This window comes from Ursus americanus, chromosome 7 (assembly GCF_024610735.1).
Source record: "Ursus americanus isolate L20-20 chromosome 7, mUrsAme1.1.p, whole genome shotgun sequence".
Lineage (NCBI taxonomy): Eukaryota > Metazoa > Chordata > Mammalia > Carnivora > Ursidae > Ursus > Ursus americanus.
Window position 1 is genome coordinate 65516266 of NC_142133.1, and position 19144 is coordinate 65535409.

The 19144-nt window shown below is 49.2% G+C and overlaps 1 protein-coding gene across 1 annotated transcript in view; it reads right to left on the reverse strand.

Annotated features, from left to right (window-relative positions):
• DPYSL5 (dihydropyrimidinase like 5) overlaps positions 1-19144 on the reverse strand; it is a 91295-nt gene that overhangs the window by 20606 nt on the left and 51545 nt on the right. The window contains exons 3-6 of the mRNA XM_045809236.2: positions 6380-6538; positions 3979-4158; positions 3095-3163; positions 1309-1353 (exon numbers count right to left, since the gene is read on the reverse strand). Of these exons, the coding sequence (XP_045665192.1) occupies positions 1309-1353; positions 3095-3163; positions 3979-4158; positions 6380-6538 (453 nt within the window). The remainder of the gene's footprint in view (positions 1-1308; positions 1354-3094; positions 3164-3978; positions 4159-6379; positions 6539-19144) is intronic.

The window sequence follows — 19144 nt, forward strand, 5'->3', positions numbered from 1 at the left end:
GGTCTTGGACACCTGGATTATAGTATCGATTAGCCGGACGGCAATGGTCCATGGCTTCGCTCCTCTGGGCATATGTTTAAGCTAAAAAACAGGAAGCTGGCCTTGTGCTGTTCAGATCTTTCCTTACTCTGGAGTAAGTTTCTGTCAGGGAGTAATTGATATTGTAACTCTCATTGCGCCAGTAAAACGATGTCCTTGTCCAGCGCCCAGACTTGTAAATTGCTCATGGACAATTTTTCCCAAATGTTATTCTGATGCCTTCTCTGCTCATCAAAATGAGAGGACAGAGAGCTTAGGAACTGGCCCAACGCGGCGTGCGCTTGGCACAACTTCGCTAATTCTGAGATCTGCCGGGCCTCCAACCTCTGTGTTTCCCCTGCTGTTCCTAACACCACCCCTCAGGCTTACACCCTTGGGGGGAGTCCATGTCTTTCCAGAGGAGAGGTTCTGGAGCATGAGTGCCCCCTAGAATCAGGGGTAGGCTATTTAAAACAGATGGCTGGGCAACTACCCCCTCCCCCCGTTTCTGATTCAAGAGGTCTGCACAGGCCTGAGAATTTGCATTTCTAAACTTCCAACAAATGCCAATGCTGCTGGTCCAGGCACCACACTTAGAAAACGTGAGGGTTCAGATTCTCTGAGCAAATCGAACTCTACGCTGATCTTCTAGAAGGGGAAATAACCTTGGTCTAGCGCTTGGCTGTTTGTAAAGTGCCTTTCCTGCTCTGCCCCCTCTGAGCCTCACAACCATCCCGTGCGAAGGAATATTACCACTCTGATTTTGATAACAAAATAGTGCATCAGAGTGGTTGAGTGATTTGCATATGCTGAGAGCTTGTATTTGGTAAAGGCCTCACAACCCTTGCTCGCTTCCCACCACCACACTGCGTCTGCACCCCCAGACCCTGAGCGATACCAAGGAAAACTTCTAAGTGGTCCAGAGGCAGAGGTTTAAATCACGGTTTTCTAAGCAAACATCTACCAAATTCCTCTACCGGAAGCAGAGTTCAATCGCAGGGGGGCTCTGTGGCGCCCAAACCCACCTGCCGCCCATGGGAGCCATTTCCACTTGAGCAGTGAAGCCAGACCCAGCAAGCTCAAGGGGGTGGGAGAGAGAGCTGGCGGAAAGGACTTCTGCCAGGTCTGTGGGAACAAACAGCATTTACCCAGCCAACGGTTCTGGGGCCCTGCGAGTCAGGCATGGTGTTGGCAGCCAGGGCAGAATGGGACCCCACCGTGTAGACTGAAGAGTCTGGCTTCTGATCCCAAAGTCAAGAATGGGTTGAGGGCAAGCCGGGGTCTACTCACCCTGTTTGCAATGGTGATAACTCGGTGAGTGGCTTCAGCTTCCAGCTGTTAGAAACAAAGGACACGAAGGAAACAACCTTCACCATCTCTCCCAAGTAAGCCCACATCTGCTCAAGAGCCCACTTTGTAGAAAGTGCTGGAATATTCAACACAAGAGGTGGAAGGGTCCACCGCACCCACAGGGGCTGCAGCCCAGGAGCTCCACGCTCCAGCCGCTCTGCTCACCGAGAGAATCTGAGGAGTTAGTACGACAGGCATATCCTCGCTCGATGCTACTCAGGCCTCAAATAAAAGGCAACAAAACAAAAGCAGAAGGAAACCTAGAATCCCATCTCTGTGTTTTCTGGTGTATTCTCTCCACAGCCACCTCAGCATGGCAGCAAAGGAACCATACTCACTAACACCGCACTGGAAGTTAACCCAGACCCGGGTTTCCGAACCTCAGCACTGTGGACGTTGTGAGTCAGGTAATTCCTCACGGTGGGGGCTGTCTGGGCACCGCAGGCTCCTGAAGCAGCATCCTTTACCTCTACCCACTACATGCCAGCAGTACCAGCCCAGGTGGGACAACTGAAAACATCGCTAGACGTTGCCAAAGGTCCTCCAGAGAGCAAACTCTCCCCCGGTGTGGAGCCTTTAACCAGTAGACGATGACAGTGTTGACTCATGCTATTAATACCCTACAGTCAAAGCCTTGCTCTTGCTCTCCGATAACTGAACAAAGCCCAGGCCTGTGCCTACCCGCCTACTCCTGTTCTCACAGGCACGCTCAGGGCCTTGTCTGACAGATGGCAGTGCCCTCACATCCTATCTCTGGCTCCTCGTCCCTCATGGACATCCAGCCACCACTCTGCCTTCAGAGAAGGCTCTGAAGAAATGGAAAATAGCTTTCTCCTCAAGAAATGGCGGAGGATGTCTGAACAGGGTCACAGGACAAGAAGGCATTATTTGTCCAGTGTGGGCCCTCCGGAGCAGAATTCTCTAGCAGGGAGGGGGACTATCGGGGATGTGTGTGGACGCCCTGCAACACTGAGCAAGGATAAAACCACAGGGCAGAGGGATGGCAGGGCTTTCCGTTACCATCGCGTGGGTCACAGGGTAATAAGGGGCAGAGAGCACGCACATGAGTGTGCCTCTGGTTTCTGGTGGGAAGGGTCCAAAGTTTTCCTCAGATGCTCAGAGGGATCTCATTCGGAAAACGCTGAATCACTGGCTTATAGTCTGGAATTTCTTTTTTTCTTTTTTTCTAAAAGATTTTATTTATTTATTTGACAGAGAGAGACAGCTAGAGAAGGAACACAAGCAGGGGGAGTGGGAGAGGGAGAAGCAGGCTTCCTGCCGAGCAGGGAGCCTGATGCGGGGCTCGATCCCAGGACCCTGGGATCATGACCTGAGCTGAAGGCAGACGCTTAACTACTGAGCCACCCAGGCGCCCCTGGAATTTCTTCTAACACCTGAAGGCCCTTTCACTCTGTCTTTTCTCCCCCCCACCCCACCCCCTGTTCAATTTTGGGGAAGGCCACCCCTGCTGTCTCCCTCAGATCCCTGAAATCAGAATCAAATCAGGTGGGTCTGGTTTCCCCCAAATTGTCTTTCCCAAGGAAGCTCAAGGCCACGTCAGCCTCAGCAGGGAGGAGGCTGTTCCCTGAAAAGCTTCCGGAAGAGAATTTCACCCATGGAGAAAGCGATAATATATAACTTATATTTGCTAATGTCTCTTCTATCCTAAAGATTCTGTGAATTCATAGGAAAGAAGCTGACAAGAGGCACAGAAAGTTTTCCTCACCTCTTCTGGGCGGCTGATCTCGATTCCTTCTGGGCCTGTGATACCCAAATCTAGCGCCTCCTTGGCACCCTGAATAAAAGACAGAAAACTGAGAGAACCATGCAGATACGAGAAAATCACAAACCCCAGGGGCACTAAAATATGCTGGACACAGCCCATTCCAATAGGCTTGCTACTCTTCTCACTTCTGTAGTATTCATCTTCCAGAAAGGACAGAATCAGTACTGGGCTCCCTTGCAATAAGTCTTGAGTCTCACTTCATAAGGATTGAACATTTTTTTTCCTCTTAAAATTACAGTTGTGTAATTTTGGGACATCCAAGACAGTCGGTCTGAAAGTCAGAATTGCCCCCACTGAAAGTCTAGTCAAATCTCTAGCTTCCAGCAACACCTAGATTAACCCTTCCCAAGTGTCCTATTTAATTTCCAGTAGTACAAAGGGGCTCATCCACCAGTGAGGAGATTGCTAATAATATCTCAGCTCCTCTGGGGTGGGGGTGGCGGGGTAACAGGAAAGCAGAGAGCTGACTCTCATTTATTTTGATGTCAAATCTCATTAGAAATACTTCTTAGAGGTGCTCCAAATTCTTTTGCTATAATGGAATTTAAATATCCTATCATTAGAATGAAGACATCATTTCATTATCTAAGACTCAGAAACCATTTTGGACTGTAAAGAGATTTTTGTTTTACAGACAGTAGACAAGTTTGGATTTTCTGGCCTAAGATTTGTCATCTGGGGTGTCAACATCTCACACCTTCTTTTATAACTTATTTTGTCTGAACAAAAGCACGGGCTGGTGATGGCTGCTCAGGAATCCCCCTGAGAACTGTCTGTACTGGTGCCCCAGCCTCCCTCCTCCCCAATATTCTCTATTGCCTTGCCTCGGCCACGAGCTCCCCATTCTCAGCGTGGACTCGGGGGATGGCTCCAATGTCCTTGCACGCATGCAACACCTGATACAGCTCACTGTCCCGAAGCATATACAAGTCTTTGTAGGTCATGAACATCTGGAATGAGTTGACACCCTTCTCCCTCACCAGTGTCTCCATTTCTGCTTTCACCTGGAGAGCAAAACGCAAAGCAATGCCACGTGAGTACAGGTGTTCAAGAGGCTGACTGGCGGATGCCGGCCCAGGATGGAGGAGTTGTGGGTCAGTTGGCGGAGTGACCATATGACCACCCGCCACCTCGCAGCATCTCACTTCCTCACAGGCTGCGGCTATGAGGTCACGTGAGCAAACGGATGCAGAAGTACTTTGAAAACTGTCAAGTGCGACACAAACATAGGAACTATATTGTTACTGTCCAGGCTTGCTTCTGCTGTCCCAGAGGCGTGTCCTGTGTTTCTGACTCCAAGCCAGTCTTCTTGGTAAATGCACTAACATCTTTTACTCCCACGGCCTGTGCCCCCTGCCCTCGTAATGGAAGTGGTATTACAAAGAAGGCACAATAATGCTAAAAATCCTGAGCGCTGGGGTGCCTGGCTGGCTCAGTCAGTGGAGCGTGTGACTCTTGATCTCGGGGTTGTGGGTTCAAGCCCCAGGTTGGGCATGGACATTACCTAAAAATAAAATCTAAAAAAAATAAAATAAAAACAAATCCTGAGACCCAGGGGAAAATCTAATTTAGGAACATGAACAAAGCTACGTGACTAAGGAGATTCATCCCTATATTATTTATAATAGGAAAAATGGAAGCAACATTGGTCTGACAATAGGAATATAAAGTGAGGTTTATCTCCTCGGCAGGATGTGAGGTGGCCACTGCCCTGATGGTCATGAAGACCGTGCAGCCAAACCGAGAACGCTCCCACTTACATGAAAGAGTTACTGTGTGAAAAGCACATATGAAAAAAAAACAAAACTGGAAGGCAATAAGCTACAATAGTGGTTGTGTTGGGGGGTGACCAGATGATGGGCTTCTTTCCCATTTTTAAAATCTATAGATAGAAATTTTTTGGTAATAACAAAAAAGAATTTGAACTTCTAGAGGCGTGGAAGTCCCCACAACCTCCGGGGACCTAAAGATGTGACTGAGGATCGGAATGGACGCTCTATTCCAGGCCCACTCCAGGGGGAGGGACTAGAGAGGCTCGGGGTAGGGTCCATCCACCCAGGAGGGTGTCCAAAATAAAGAAAACCCCCACCTGTGGTAAGGGCTAACTGACATTCAGGGTGGCCTGTGCCTTAACCCAATACCATGAGGGAGATCTTCATGGTGTGAGGCTTGGGGGGCCTTCGAGGACCAGGTCGGAAATAATGGAGGACACTGGGTGAGCCCCACACTCACAGCTAAAACCCAAGGGCAGAAGTCCATGAGGCTTTTAATTACCATCTGGGAAGGAATGGCCCTTTAAGCCAGGCTCCACAGCTGAAGAACTTTGTAAAATGTCTTAATGCTTGTTTTTTTTAAATTAGATTCCATGCCCAATGTGGAGTTTGAACTCAGGACTCTGAGATCAAGAGCTGCACGCTCTACGGACGGAGACAGCCTGGCGCCCCGATGCTTGTTTATTTTTATGATTCTAGGGCACCCACACAAGTACAGGCACATGGTGATTAATACAGAATTGATGAAAGAACAAACACCCAGCCTGCTTCCCTGGGGTAATAAGCAATAGAACTCCAGAAACGAAGCAAAATCTAAACGCCTATCTGTTTTTAGGAAGAGCAAGGAGGTGGGACTCCAGGGCCTGGCCCCGGGGCCTGGGGCAGTGGGAGGGCCACAGAGGCAGAAGTGAGAAACGGCTGTTGGGAGCCGGCCTCAGCCAGCCGGCCAGGAGCAGCCTCCGGGCTCTCGGAGCGGGGCCTGGGCTCGAGAGGGAGGAAGTGGCCCTGTCCATTTGTTCCAGGCAGCACTGAGCCTGGACAGCACCCTCTGTTCTGTTCCGAGCCCTCAGGGCTACGCTGTCCCTTCCAGCACCAAAACGACAGGACCCTTGGAGCCTGACTCTTGCCAAGCCCGCTACTCAGCAGCAGCCCCCTTAGGTGCCACTGGCATCCAGAGATGCTGCTGTGGGCCGAGCAAGGACTCGGCGCTCCCCACGCCTCTGGTCTTAGGCCATGTGTGTCTGCTGGAAAACTGGTCCTTTAAATTAAGCAGAACAAGCCTTCTCACCCCCTTGTGGAATCAAGCGTTTTTTCTTCTGGCATTTGGGGGGGGCTAAGCTGGGGGTTCCCACACCTGTGGGAGAGCACTCCACCCTAGTCGACTCCGACCAAATGGCCCCTCTGCCTCCAAGAGCACTCATTCTTCTTTTGGGGTTCCAGCCAGCACCGTTACCTTGGGTGCCCACCAGGTGATCCCCACGTGCAGGGCGTAGTCACAGCAGACCTTCGGGTCGGCCAGACTCCGGCACTTCTCATAGGCGTCCACGAGGGAGGTCTCCTTATCGGGCAGGACGTGGCCGATGACCATGGTGGTGCCTCCAACCAGTGCCGCCTGCGGGGGACGGGAAAAGCAGTCTTGTCACATCCCTTCCCACATCCGAGTCACTGCCGCAGGGAGGCCCGGGGTCCTTGGGGGGACGTTCAGGCCAACCACTGACCCTATCAAGCAAGAGGCTGTGAGTCGCCAATGCAGCAACGCTTGGGAAACTGTAAGGAGCCAGACACGCTCGAGCCAGTGTGTGACCCTCACCGCCACTGTGGATCCAGCACCCAAACCTGCTTCTTCCTCATCTTGGGTTGTGGCTCGGCGCTTTGGAAAAACCGCTTAGGGTGTTACCCGAGCCCGAGGCCAGCGTCACCTTCCCGAAGAGCTGATTCCCCCCACCGCCAACGATTCTGGCCATCTTGAATAGAGAGATGACACAACCAAACGTTGAATGTAATATGTCTATTTATAATATTTATTTAGTCACCCAGACGTATTTAAATCCTAATGAAGGAAGTGTTAATTTGGATATATCATTTTGTTTTATTTTCTCATATTGCATGAAACAATTTTATTTATTTATTTAAAAAAATTTTTTAATTTATTTGATAGAGCCTAAGCAGCGGGGAGGGGCAGAGGGAGAGGGAGAAGCAGAATTCTCCCCACTGAGCAGGGCCCGACACGGGGCTCGATCCCAGGACCCTGGGATCATGACCTGAGCCGAAGGCAGATGCTTCATGGACTGAGCCACCCAGGCGCCCCTTCATGAAACAATTTTAATCAAAGTTTTCATAGGCACTTTCCACATGGGAGGTTATGTCTTCAGTTTTTCCAAGCACATTACGTTCATTTCTATTTATCTTGTTTGAGATAGAGCACTTTTTAGGTCCCTGTATGATTTATCAGTGATAAATTATCCTAGTCACAATCTCCACAAGATACCACTTAGAGAGAAATTCTTAAAAAGCCTCACTTGTAGAAAACAAACAAACAAACAAACAAACAAACAAACAAACCTCCAGGAATAATTACTAAATCTATATTAAAGATCCACTTCCCCCACACATATTTTTTTTAAACCAGTTTGGTTGGGTGAACAGCACAAGCTTCCAGAACTAGCATTGACCAAAGGCTGTTCCAGGCTAATGTGTGTTCCCAAACAAAACTTCATCAAAATAGAATAATAATTAAGAGAGGGCTCCACTACTTTGTGAAGGCTCTGATAGGTGATTCTCTTTTTCCGATGGGTAGAAGTTTGGATGAAACCCGTCCTTCTATTTGGGCCCAAATTTGAGTCCCCGGTCGCCATCTCCCAGCTGGATGACCTCAGCCACATTACTTAACCTCTCTGAGATGCTTTCCCTATAATAGCTACTCTAATAGCTACTTAGCCTCTCTAAGCTTTACCTAAATTAGCTTCCTTGCTGGATGGTTGGGAAAGTCAAGTGAAACATCTCGAATAAAACGGACTGACTGAAGTCTGTCCTAATGTGTGTGTTTATCCAGACTTTCGCTGTTTATCTCTGTTTTCTGTAGGGGAGAAAAACAGGACATGAAATTGTCTTAATGATTTCATGCTTCTCTGGTCAGTCAAATCCTTGATCACAAATCAGAAATATTACTGGGGAATGGGGAACTGAAAGAAAAATTAGTTCAGTGGCCAAACAAGAATTAAAATGAAAACTCTTGCAACACAGGTTTTCCACGCTGACCCTGGCTGGGCCAGTGAGACAACTAACTCCCTGTGTTGTCAGGAGGTCAGGGGTCCGACTTCTTGCATGGCTTAAAGCAACCAACAGAGGGCAGTAGTTCTGTGGTACAGGAAGGGGGAACCGCGAAGGGGGTGGGGGAGCAGGGAAATGGGAGAAGGGGAAGAGCAGCAGATTGTAGCTTTACTAGCTGCCTTCTATTTGTGATCCGGCTGGATGTGCCAGGCTGATTCATCCTTACAGCAGGTGGTTGTACTCTCTTCTGCCCTGAAATGCATTTCTTGCCTTTACACGTGGACATGGGGTGTGTCGGATATTGGGATTTATACACTGAATTGTTTTATTTTATACACTTAATTGTTTTATTGGTTCTAGATTGCTTTCCTGTGCATTCCCCTCAGTGTGTCTGTGGCCTTGGACAGAAAAAGGGGGACCTGGAAACAGCACAGTATGATAAGAGAGCCAGGACTGTTCTTAAGATCTGTGGGTCCCAGAGCAAGAGTAGAAAAGGAGTGCTGAAGATCAAGCTAACTGTTACACAGAATACATTCTATCCCCCTACTACTCTGACAAATAAATATATGGCCGAGAAGGCCAGGCCTGAATTTAGAGCTCTTGGGAGTCCTTGCAGCTCTGAGCTACATAGCAGGGGATGTTGGCCTTCAGTCTTTGCACCTGCCCCAGCTCACACCCCTGACCCTGGGTTCGTCCTACAGGCTGCGGGTCTAAGATCTGCTCACTCCCTGCAAAATGCTGTCCTTGGACCCAGGCGTGCACACACTGGTAGTCTGACCCCCAGGAGGACAGACTCAAGCTTGCATAGGTCCTGGAAGTGCTCAGGACCATTCGTTAGGGAATTCTAGGGACCGTGAGTCTAGAAGAGGACAGTGGGGTCTGGACAGACATGGCCCCTCTTGCCTGAGTCTAAGGACAGTAACTGAAGAGTTCTGGTAGGTGTCCCCAGACGGCAGTGCTGACTTTCCCACTTACTGGCTGGAATCCAGGGCCAGCTGTGTGCCCGCTCTGCACCTCACCTCGAGGGGGCCCAGGGAAGATCCGGTGGCAATGGATGTGAGAGCATCTGCAAGCTGGGAAGGGGCACATAAATATCTGGAATAATTATTTCTGCTATTACCTCCGGCCTCAAAACAAGAGTTTAACAGGATCAGCAAATACTCCCCCAGCTGCAGGTTCAGGAGCCCAGACCAGATGCTAGATGCACAAGGATGTACAAGCACTTGTCTCCTCTCAGGCAAGATAAACACAGAGCTGGCTTTAAAATACGTACAGTTCCAACCCACGGGATGAATGCCAACAAGCTCTGTCTTCCTGGGAGTGTGATATCACAGATGTGACAGACCTTTTTACTGTCATCCCACACAAAACAGCCTTGTAGAAATCAACAGAGAGCACGACCCAATCCTGCTCCTGAGGCTTTCAAAGGGATTATGTTTGTGAATATGGGGCTGTGTGACTGCTGAGCGTTCCTGGTCTTCTGCTAAATGGTGTGGGTTAAGCAAGCTGTGGACAATGTTTAATGGAAGTCAACAGAAATGATGTTCACAGAGTCTAAGTCATAACACGGAAAAAGGGTGATACTATAATGAGCGAAAAAGGCAGAATTCAATATGTGTACCCAAGATGCTGAGAAGTATGTTTAAACACACAGGCACCCACACAAGGAAAAACATGGGAGGAAATATACCAAAACATTAACAAGGACTGTTTTGAGTGATGAGAGTCTGAGTTATTTATTTTCTCTAGTTTCCTGAAATTTATTTAATAGACTATATTACTTTATTTATAATACCTTTTTAAAATATAAATTTGGAGGAAGCTAAAAATTATTTAAAATTTAGTTAACCATGTGGGGTGCCTGGGTGGCTCAGTCAGTTAGGTGTCTGACTCTTGGCTTCAGCTCAGGTCATGATCTCACAGTCCTGGGATAAAGCCCCATGGAGTTCCCTGCTCAGTGGGGAGTCAGCTTGAGATTCTCTCTTTGCTTCTCCGTTTGCCCCTTCCTGCCCCCCCCACATGCTCTCTCTCTCAAATAAATACATAAATCCTTAAAAAAATTTAGTTAGCCATGCTTATGTGCTCAAAATACTTTCTTTTAAAGTTATGAAACATTCCAAATATACAGTAAAAGTACAGAAAATAATACAACACCTAGGCATGAGCCCACTAGTCTAAACATAACAGATTTAACACTTTTTACTGTTTTTTTTAAAAATATTTTAAAAAATGGAATACAAGCAATCCAACCAAAGCCCTCTACCCTGTTCTAGCCCTGTTCTCCATCCCTCTCCCCTGAGGTTGCTATAATTGCTCCCATCTATGTGCTTATGCTTCAACTATGCTTGTTTTGTGAATTTAAAAATTTACGCAAATGTTATTGGACTGTCCATACCTTTTTGCAACTTGCTTTTTTAAAAACTCAACATCTTTAAGATCTATTTCATTCACTTAATTAATTGTATGAATACTCCTCCACGTAGGTATTCAATTCCGAGTTCAAGGACATTTACCACCATACGTGGTGCTTGAGTATTCCCGCTCACACCTGAGCAGTCCCCACGTTCAGGGTATACCGTACCAGTTCGCGGCGCATGCGCACCTCCAATTATACAGGCCCGGCCCTGGTAACAGCCAGCTCACCGGGGTCACCTGGAGCCTCGTGGGTGACCAAAACTGCCCATTTACCGACACAGGTCCTTAAGTTTTTACATAAACTGCTGTCCAGCCAAGCATCCCCACTGAGCATGTGCATTTGTTTTTATTGTGAATGTGGGACTTCACATCTCTCACTATTAAGTTAATATGGGTATTGGGACCATTGGTTTAACCAACAGACACAGCATCATGATACACATTTGGCAGGAGATGAAACATAGCTTGAGTATTTCAAAGGGTTACGGTGATTTGTTGTTGACATTTATGATATTCTGCTGGATAAATCTGGAATTATTTGATGCTCAGTAATGTCACCTCCATTTGTTTCCTAATAAAACCCAGGCACTTAATGGTAATCCATTCTATGACCCCTTTCCAGGCACACACTTGGCCAGCACTTGTACTGAAAGGCAACAAAACCTGATAGAAATGTCGCCTTTGTGCTTCAGAAGTTCATCAGACCACTGTGGGGCACACAGGGTCTCCGTATGGACCAGGGCCATGCTCAGCAAGTTGGAAAGAAATTTCAGAAAAATATGATTTATTTGCTGACATCACAGCATTGGAGAGGACAGTATATGGGCCCTTCCTGCCTCTGTCAGGACTAAGCTCTTTGGGGAGTCACTCTCTTACCACCTTCTGCTTTGCGGCAGCTCGAACCATGTTGTGCTGGGATCCCAGTAGCAATGGTTTTTTTATCTTCCAATTCCACACCCCTCCCTGCCCCTGCCCCGCAACCCCTCCTCCAAAGGAGAAGCTTGTTCCAAGGCTGAACTAATAGGTCAAAGCACGACCTTGGTGCTCTGCCATTGCAAAGGCAGTTGGGCCAGAGCTAACCCATGGGGTTTTTCACTGGGGAAGGGGGAGGGGCTTCCTGGAGCATATAGAAGGCTCCCTACGGAGCATAGAAAACAGAGTTTGTTTTGGGGTGGTGGTGACTGGAATCAGAAAAGCAGGCTCTGCTACTGCCTAGACCTATAGATCAAGGGAAACTTAGCCTTTAAAGAGGGAATGCTCCAGCACAGAGAGGCAAATAACAAGTATTTGGGTGTGTTTTGTTGACTAGTGAGCGTGATGCAAACACTTCTACATCTCCTGATGCAGCTGGAAAAGGCAGCATTGGTTCAGCTCTTGGAATTGCTGAACCACTTCTTTTTGCACATTAAAATGATCTTCTATCTTTTATTCACAATCTCCCAAAGTACCAGAGAAAAAAAAATCACTAGCTCGGTGGTTTCTCTCTTGCTCTGAGCAACTTCACCATCAGGGAGCTGTCGGCTGCTCACGGGCCCTCTGGAAAGCCAGCTCTTACGCGCCACCCATGTCTTGGGACTTGAGAAACTCTCCAGAAGAAGGACCTGAGCATTTCATCAAGTGAGATGACACACATTTGGTGCTTAGAACCATGCCTGGCATTCAGTCCACATCTTCTGCATCCAGAAACACAAGCCCCCCAAGCCAGGGCCAGCTTCGCGGGCACGCGGTCTGAGTGGTCCCACAGTGCCTTGCATGTAGACAGGCTCTCTGCTTGGTATTGAATGTTTTGCTGTCATCATCTTAAAATTCTTCACCATTTTTGAACCAGGAGTCCCACATTTTTATTAGCTACACTTGCCTGATCGACGGTGACCCGGCTCTTAACAGAATACACCGAGCATCGCCACCAACTCAGGCAGCTCGCACTGGGGGCTCAGGACACGGACTCTTCCTCTGACAATTCCCTTCCAGGCTGCCTGAGTGCAGACCACCGCCCTGACCCCCGCTCCAGTCTCTTTTGCAGTGACCCCCAACCCTTTTCTATCAAATGCCTCCTTTCTCCGAAAAAACAAAACCAAAACCAAAAAACTCCCTAGCTTTTCTACAGGGCATCCGACTGATGTGCGATCAGTTCCCTGGGGCTACCCTTTCTGTCCCTGTGGCTGCAGACAGCTCTCAAGCCTTTTCTTGACCCATAACTTACAGCCTGTGGAGCTCATCCTGCAGCTGACTGGTGTTCTCTAAATAGTACATCTGCAATTAATTGCGTTCCCAAACTTCCTTTTTCTTTCCACTCCTACCTTCTAGGTCCACGGCCTCTCCCAGACCATGGGCGGGGGGGGGGGGGGGGGCTGGTCCCATGTCTGACCTTGCAATGCTCTTACTCTAAAGCATTACCATGTCTAAAACTCACATTTCATTCTTTGATTTTTCTGCAGAGGAACCAGGCAACCTTCAATCCACAATGTATTTTGGGAAAAGGACATTTTCCCCACACTCACTCTGCCTGCCATTTACAGGCATATTAATGTTATATTTAGAGGCAAAATAGCATAGTGACAAGAACTGGACTTCAAGGCAGGCAGATCCAGGTTTAAATCCTAGCTCCATCACTTACTTGTAAGAACTGGGGCAAGTTGTTTAATCTCTGAGCTCCATTCCCTCATCTGTAAAATGAAGATAATAATATATACCCATGGGGTTACTCTAATTAAATAATGCATGTAAAGCACTTAGCACAGTGCGTGCACATAGTAGGAGCCCAATAAATAGTAGTGTTGGTGGCCAACAAGCATAATTTGTAGGTAGCATTAATACACACACTATGTGCCCTCCATGACATGTATCAGATGCTCCAGAAGGAGCGAGAAATGTAAGCACCTTAGGTACTTAGAATGCGGTTGGCAAACAGGACAAGGAGAAGGTTCATTTGTAATAGAGATGACGTCGAAGTGCTGCGAGAGCACAAGGCATCAAAAGTAACATTCCTCTTGGGGAGCCTGGGTGGCTTAGTTGGTTAAGCCTCTGTCTTCGGCTCAGGTCATGATCCCGGGGTCCATGTCATAATCCTGGGGCCCTGAGCGGGCTCCCTGCTCATCGGGGAGTCTGCTTCTCCCTCCGCCTCTCCCCCTGCTCATGCTCTCTCAAATAAATAAAATCTTTAAAAAAAAAAAAGGAACATTCTTTTTGGTGGCAGCATCAAGTGCAGAAGGCCAGAGGAAGGGAAGGATATACTGGATAGGCAGGCTATACTGGGTATACTGGAAGGTGGGCACGGGGGGGGGGGGGCACAGCCGGAGGACAGACAGCAGACCTGTCTAGTTAGGTCCAAACTGTGAGGACCCTGCCGGACCTGGATTCCATCGGGTCAGCAAAGTTTAGCAGCTTGTGTGCTGTGGAGGCGGTGGTCCCAGGGGGCTGAGGGAGTGTGGGGTTCCTGGGAGCACGTTTACAGAGAGGATGCCAGTCACACCCTGAGCCCTGGGCAGGTCTGTGGTCACAGCAGGCTGCGGGGCAGAGGAAGAGGGTGAAGTCTGACTTCCAATACTCTGGCTGAGGAGTGCCAGCTGCAGTGTGATGGCCCTGATCGGGGTCGGGGATGGAAGGGACAAATGTGAAGCTGTTTCCTGGAAGAAGCGGCAACAGCTAGGTTTGATGCTAGAAGGGGAGGTGAGGTAAATGATGAGGGAGGTTTCATGCTGAGAAAACAGTACGAGGAGAGGGAAGGGGGTTTTGTTCGTCTTGAGACAGAGCCGACTGAGGGACCTCCGATGGGGATGGACGTCACTAATGCTAACCGACACCCACTGAGCATGTGCTCTGTGCCCCTTCCACTGTCACAATGACCCCGTGAAACAGGTACACTACTGTCCCCCAGTGCTCCGATGAGGAAACTGAGGGTTGACCTTCGTATCTGTTAGGCTGGGAGGGACCCCTCTTCGCACCCATTCAAGAGCGGTGGGGGAATGGAGAAAGGAGGAGATGATCAGAGAGTGCTGGACCTTTGATCCCACACCTCTTAGCAAAACAGGAAATGGAGTCAAATTCCCAGGGGCTGGAATCAACACCGTGAGGGGCCAGGGAAGCCGGCTGCTGGGGCAGAGGAAGCAGCCCGGGAGAGCTGAGAGAGTGGGGAGCCCGGGGGGTGGAGAGGTGGGCAGGGATGGCCCACAAAAGGGTCCAGGCAGAGCTCCAGCAGGGCAATAAAAGGGGAGGCATCTCAGGCCGGCTCAGAGTTTGGTTGGGACTTAGGGTGCCATTTGCATTTTTACGCTTGGTAGCAGTGCGTGGGGGCAAGCTCTCTGGGGGGAGAGGCCTGCACTCTGGAGCCTGGCAGACCTGGGCCTGCCTTCAGCCTGTATTGCCGAGGAGTCCTGTGGTCTTGGGCGAGCGAGCTCTGGCTTGAGAGGAGGGGGTGCCATTCCTGGAAGGAGGGATCCCTGAGAGGGCGGCAGGGCTGTGGTGGACGTGCTGAGTTTGGGGGAGGCGCACAGGGTGTCCAGGCTGTAGCTATAACTGTGGGCGTCATCGCTAACAGGTCACCCGGGGAGACGAGGTGAGGAGGAGGAGGTGATCCAGGCTAGAGCTCTGAGAGGCAGCACATGAGGGAGGATTCAGACGGAGCTAAGACCAGGAGGAACACTGGGAAGGATAGCTAAGACCAGGAGGAAGACCAGGTCGGCATGGGGTTATGGAAGCCAAGCAACCCTCCTACCGAGGCATGAAACTCCCTGGCTCAACGGCTTCAAGAAGAGGGGAGCTGCCCTAGAGATTAAGCTGTCCCCCCGCCACAGGCCTAAGTGCACAAACCAGGGCAGTGTGGGGGTCTCAGGGACAGTGAACAAGCACCTCTGCTCTGGAGGCCCTGACGTAAGCCTGTCAGGCGCCCACTCACCTGGCAGCTCCCGGCACGCACAGCGCCCCCGGCAGCAGCACTGCAGAAGGGAGAGCAGGTCTGAGATTCCGAGCAAAGTCCTCCCCTCCCCTCCTCCTGTCAGCCTGATAGCCCTGCTGCTAGGAGCAGCTGGGTCACACACAGGTCAGGAGTCTGGCAAGAGCTCTCCTCCTCCTTCCCTTCTGTCTCCAATTCCTAAGTACAAAGGGGTGCTTGCTGATTCTCTCGGGGGGCCGCTCGTGGGGCGGGGCTGGAGGCAGAACCTCTCATTTCCGAGGACCCGGCAGGGAAGGATGGTTCCTGAGCTCTGGGATTCTCACTGCTGCAGGCGCCCAAGGCAGCAGAGAGTCACTCCTACTCTAGGGGTTTCGGATGAAACTAGACCCAGAGAGAATCTCCTGGAGAGCTGCGCCCCAGCCCAAGGACCTGGTCCCTTTGTCCCTCAATGCACGGAGTGCTCCAGGAGCGGGTCAGCTGTCCTCCCCTCATCAAGTCTTCGCAACCACCACGTGCAACAGCAGTGTGCCTACCTCAGTGTCTTAGAGCTGGGCCAAGACGGGGGGCTAGATATTTTTACTCCAAATCCCCCGCTCTTCTGTAATGCTAAGAACACATCTGATACCCATGAAATAGTAACGAAGCCCAGACCCTCATAGCCTGCGGTGTTCTCACCTGGTTTCAGGGTCTCCTAGAGGAAATACTTAAAATAGACAACTAATAAGGAAGTATATACATCAGCCCTAACATTCTCTCACTTCTGGAACTAAGAATACATGAATACCAACCGGAGGGAGAATGTTAAAGCATGCATGAGACGATGCACATTTTCACGGTTAAGACATTTCCTTTAAACCCTGGAATGAATTGTGTTAATTCCCAGGCATGGCAGATGGGCGTGTTGCGGGGAGAGAGAAGCAGCTTGCTCAGGAGAAGGTGACATCACTCTTCCGAAGCCAGCAGGCCGCTCTGGCAGTTAACGTCTGGGCTGAATGCACTTTCAGGAGAGGGACTCACATTTACTGACGGCCTACTATGTGCAGTGGTCTTAACATTTCTTATCTTGTTTGATCCTCAAAATGAGTCTATAATTGAAAGCAAGGATTCAGACAGATATATGTGTCCATAGCAGCATTATTCCTAATAGCCAAAAGGTGCAAGCCACCCAAGGGTCCCGTGATGCACAGACAAATAAATAGTGGCATAGATGAATGGTATCCAGCCTTTAAAACGGAGGAAATTCTGACTCACGTTACAACATAATTGAAACTTGAGAACATTATGCCCAATGAAATAAGCCGGTCACAAATGGACAAATACTGTACGAATCCACAGAGATGAGGTACCTAGGGTAGTCAAGTTCACAGTGACAAGTGGAATGGTGGTTGCCAGGAGTTGTGAGGGGGAGGGGAATTGGGGAAGTCATATTTAATGGGTACTGAGTTTCAGTTAAGATGAAAAAATTCTGGAGATGGATTTTTTTTTTTAAAGATTTTATTTATTTGAGAGAGAGAGAGAGAGAACAAGCAGGTGGAGGGGCAGAGGGAGAGAAGGAGAAGCAGACTCCTGGCTGAGTGCAGAGCCTGACGCGGGGCTCAATCCCAGGACCCCGAGATCATGACCTGAGCCGAAGGCAGACGCTTAACCAACTGAGCCACCCGAGCGCTCCTGGAGATGGGGTATTGCAGCAACAACATTGTGTATGTACTTAATGTCACTGACCTGTACCCTTAAAAATGGCTAAAATGGTAAATGTTATATTTTAGCACATTAAAAAATTTTAAAAATATGATTCTATAGGGTAGAGGTTACTCTTCTCCTTCTCAGATAAGAAAATGGACTCAGAGGAAATAGCACAGCCAGAATAAATGAGGGTCCATCTGCTTCTAGAGCCCCCACATTTCCTTTATAGTATGCTGCCCCTTCTAGAGCTCAGGATGGCCCTGGCCTGACTGAGGGGCTCCCTGTTTCCAAGATTCCTCTGTGAAAAGATGGAGAAAAGCCCAAGTGAAATTGGACCTAACTAGTTTAGACACAGAGAGGTAGGTGTGGCTTGAGTGTGAATTATAGGGCTAAATCTGAGAATTGTGCCAACATCCAAAATTATGAAATGAGGAGCTCCAGGCTTCTCTCTAATCCAGAATGATTATCTTCACTGCCGAGCATCCAATTTAAATTCATCGTGTTTAATACAAAGCCAGAGTACAGGGCAGGCTGTCTCCCGACATGCAGTTGCCATGGAGACCGGAGATGATCCTCAAAGGGAGTTATGTGGCGGAGAGAACGTGGCTGCCAGCTTCTAAAAAGCCAAGGGGCCTGGGGAAACCATTCTAAAATAGAGCCGCACAGAGGGGCCCTTTGTCATCGTCCTCCTTAGCAAAGCCCCTTCTAATCCCAAAGCGGGGAAGTTTACAGGCAAGCAGGGCACGACCATCTTTATTAAAAGCCCAGGCTGCCCATGGATGCCAGAGAGGAGGGATTTATCAACCATCCAGAAATAAACCACATGCAACCCAACTTGCTCTCCTGCCCCCGTCTACCCTGACGTGGGTGAGTCCTCATGTTGGTTCCAAAGTTAAGTGATAACAATATCATCAAACTGCCAGGGGAGGCGGCCCTGGGGCCTCCCTGGATACAAGGCGGCCAGGAATGGGGCTAGAGTCGAGGCTGGGAGGCAGGCAGACCTGTCCCTGCTCTGATTAGCATGGCAAGCATTTCACTTTCTAAGACTCAGTTTCCCCACCTGGAAAGAATAGATAATAAGATAATAATAAGACCTGCCCGAGGGGGGCTTTAAAGATCAAAGTAAGTGAATAATGGATATACAGGTGCTCTGCCAATGGGCCTGGACAGCTCCACATACCGCTCTTGTAGAAGGCAGGGGGCAGAAGCTCATCTGTGGGTCTGTGGAGAGCCACTAAGCCACCAGGAGCCACCTGGGGGCCTGGGATCCCAGAGCCCATCAGAGGCTCAATTTGCTCCATTCTCAACCGTGTATTTTCCACACAGCAGTAAAAATATACTCTTTGATGGGCCATGAAGTCCAGGGCATAGAGATTCGGAGCTAGCGTGCTCTCCCAAACATGAGTTCTAGAGAATCTTAAGCCTGGGAAGTGACTCAGGGCACCAACCCAGACGAGAAGCCACAGCCCAAGCCTGGTGGTAACAAGGGATACCAAAAAGAATGGAAACCTGACAGAGGAACCAGGAGAGGGTGGCAATGGCTTAGTGGTTAGAATTCCAGTCCACCAAAACTCTACCCTCCTCTAGTTCCCTCAACACGACCCAGCATACCCCTATTCACCACGGACTGACTGTAAGGCAGAGAGGGAGCAGAAGGGACTCTTCCCCATGACGTCCTCACAGTGTACTGTACAGTAAGATACGGAGCACGTGAAGACAGTACAACCACATCAGTGTATAGCCCAGCTTCATGGAGGACAACCTTGAGGCCCTCATCTGGACCCCCAACACCCAACAGAGTTTCTTTTAACACACACACACACACACACACACACACACACACACACACACACACACTCATAGCTTTTTTCCCCCCTTTTTTCCCCTCTCCAAATAACTTGAGAAAATTTTAAAGAAAAGTCTTAACTTTTAGCTAGCAGAAAGGGACCATGCCAAGGG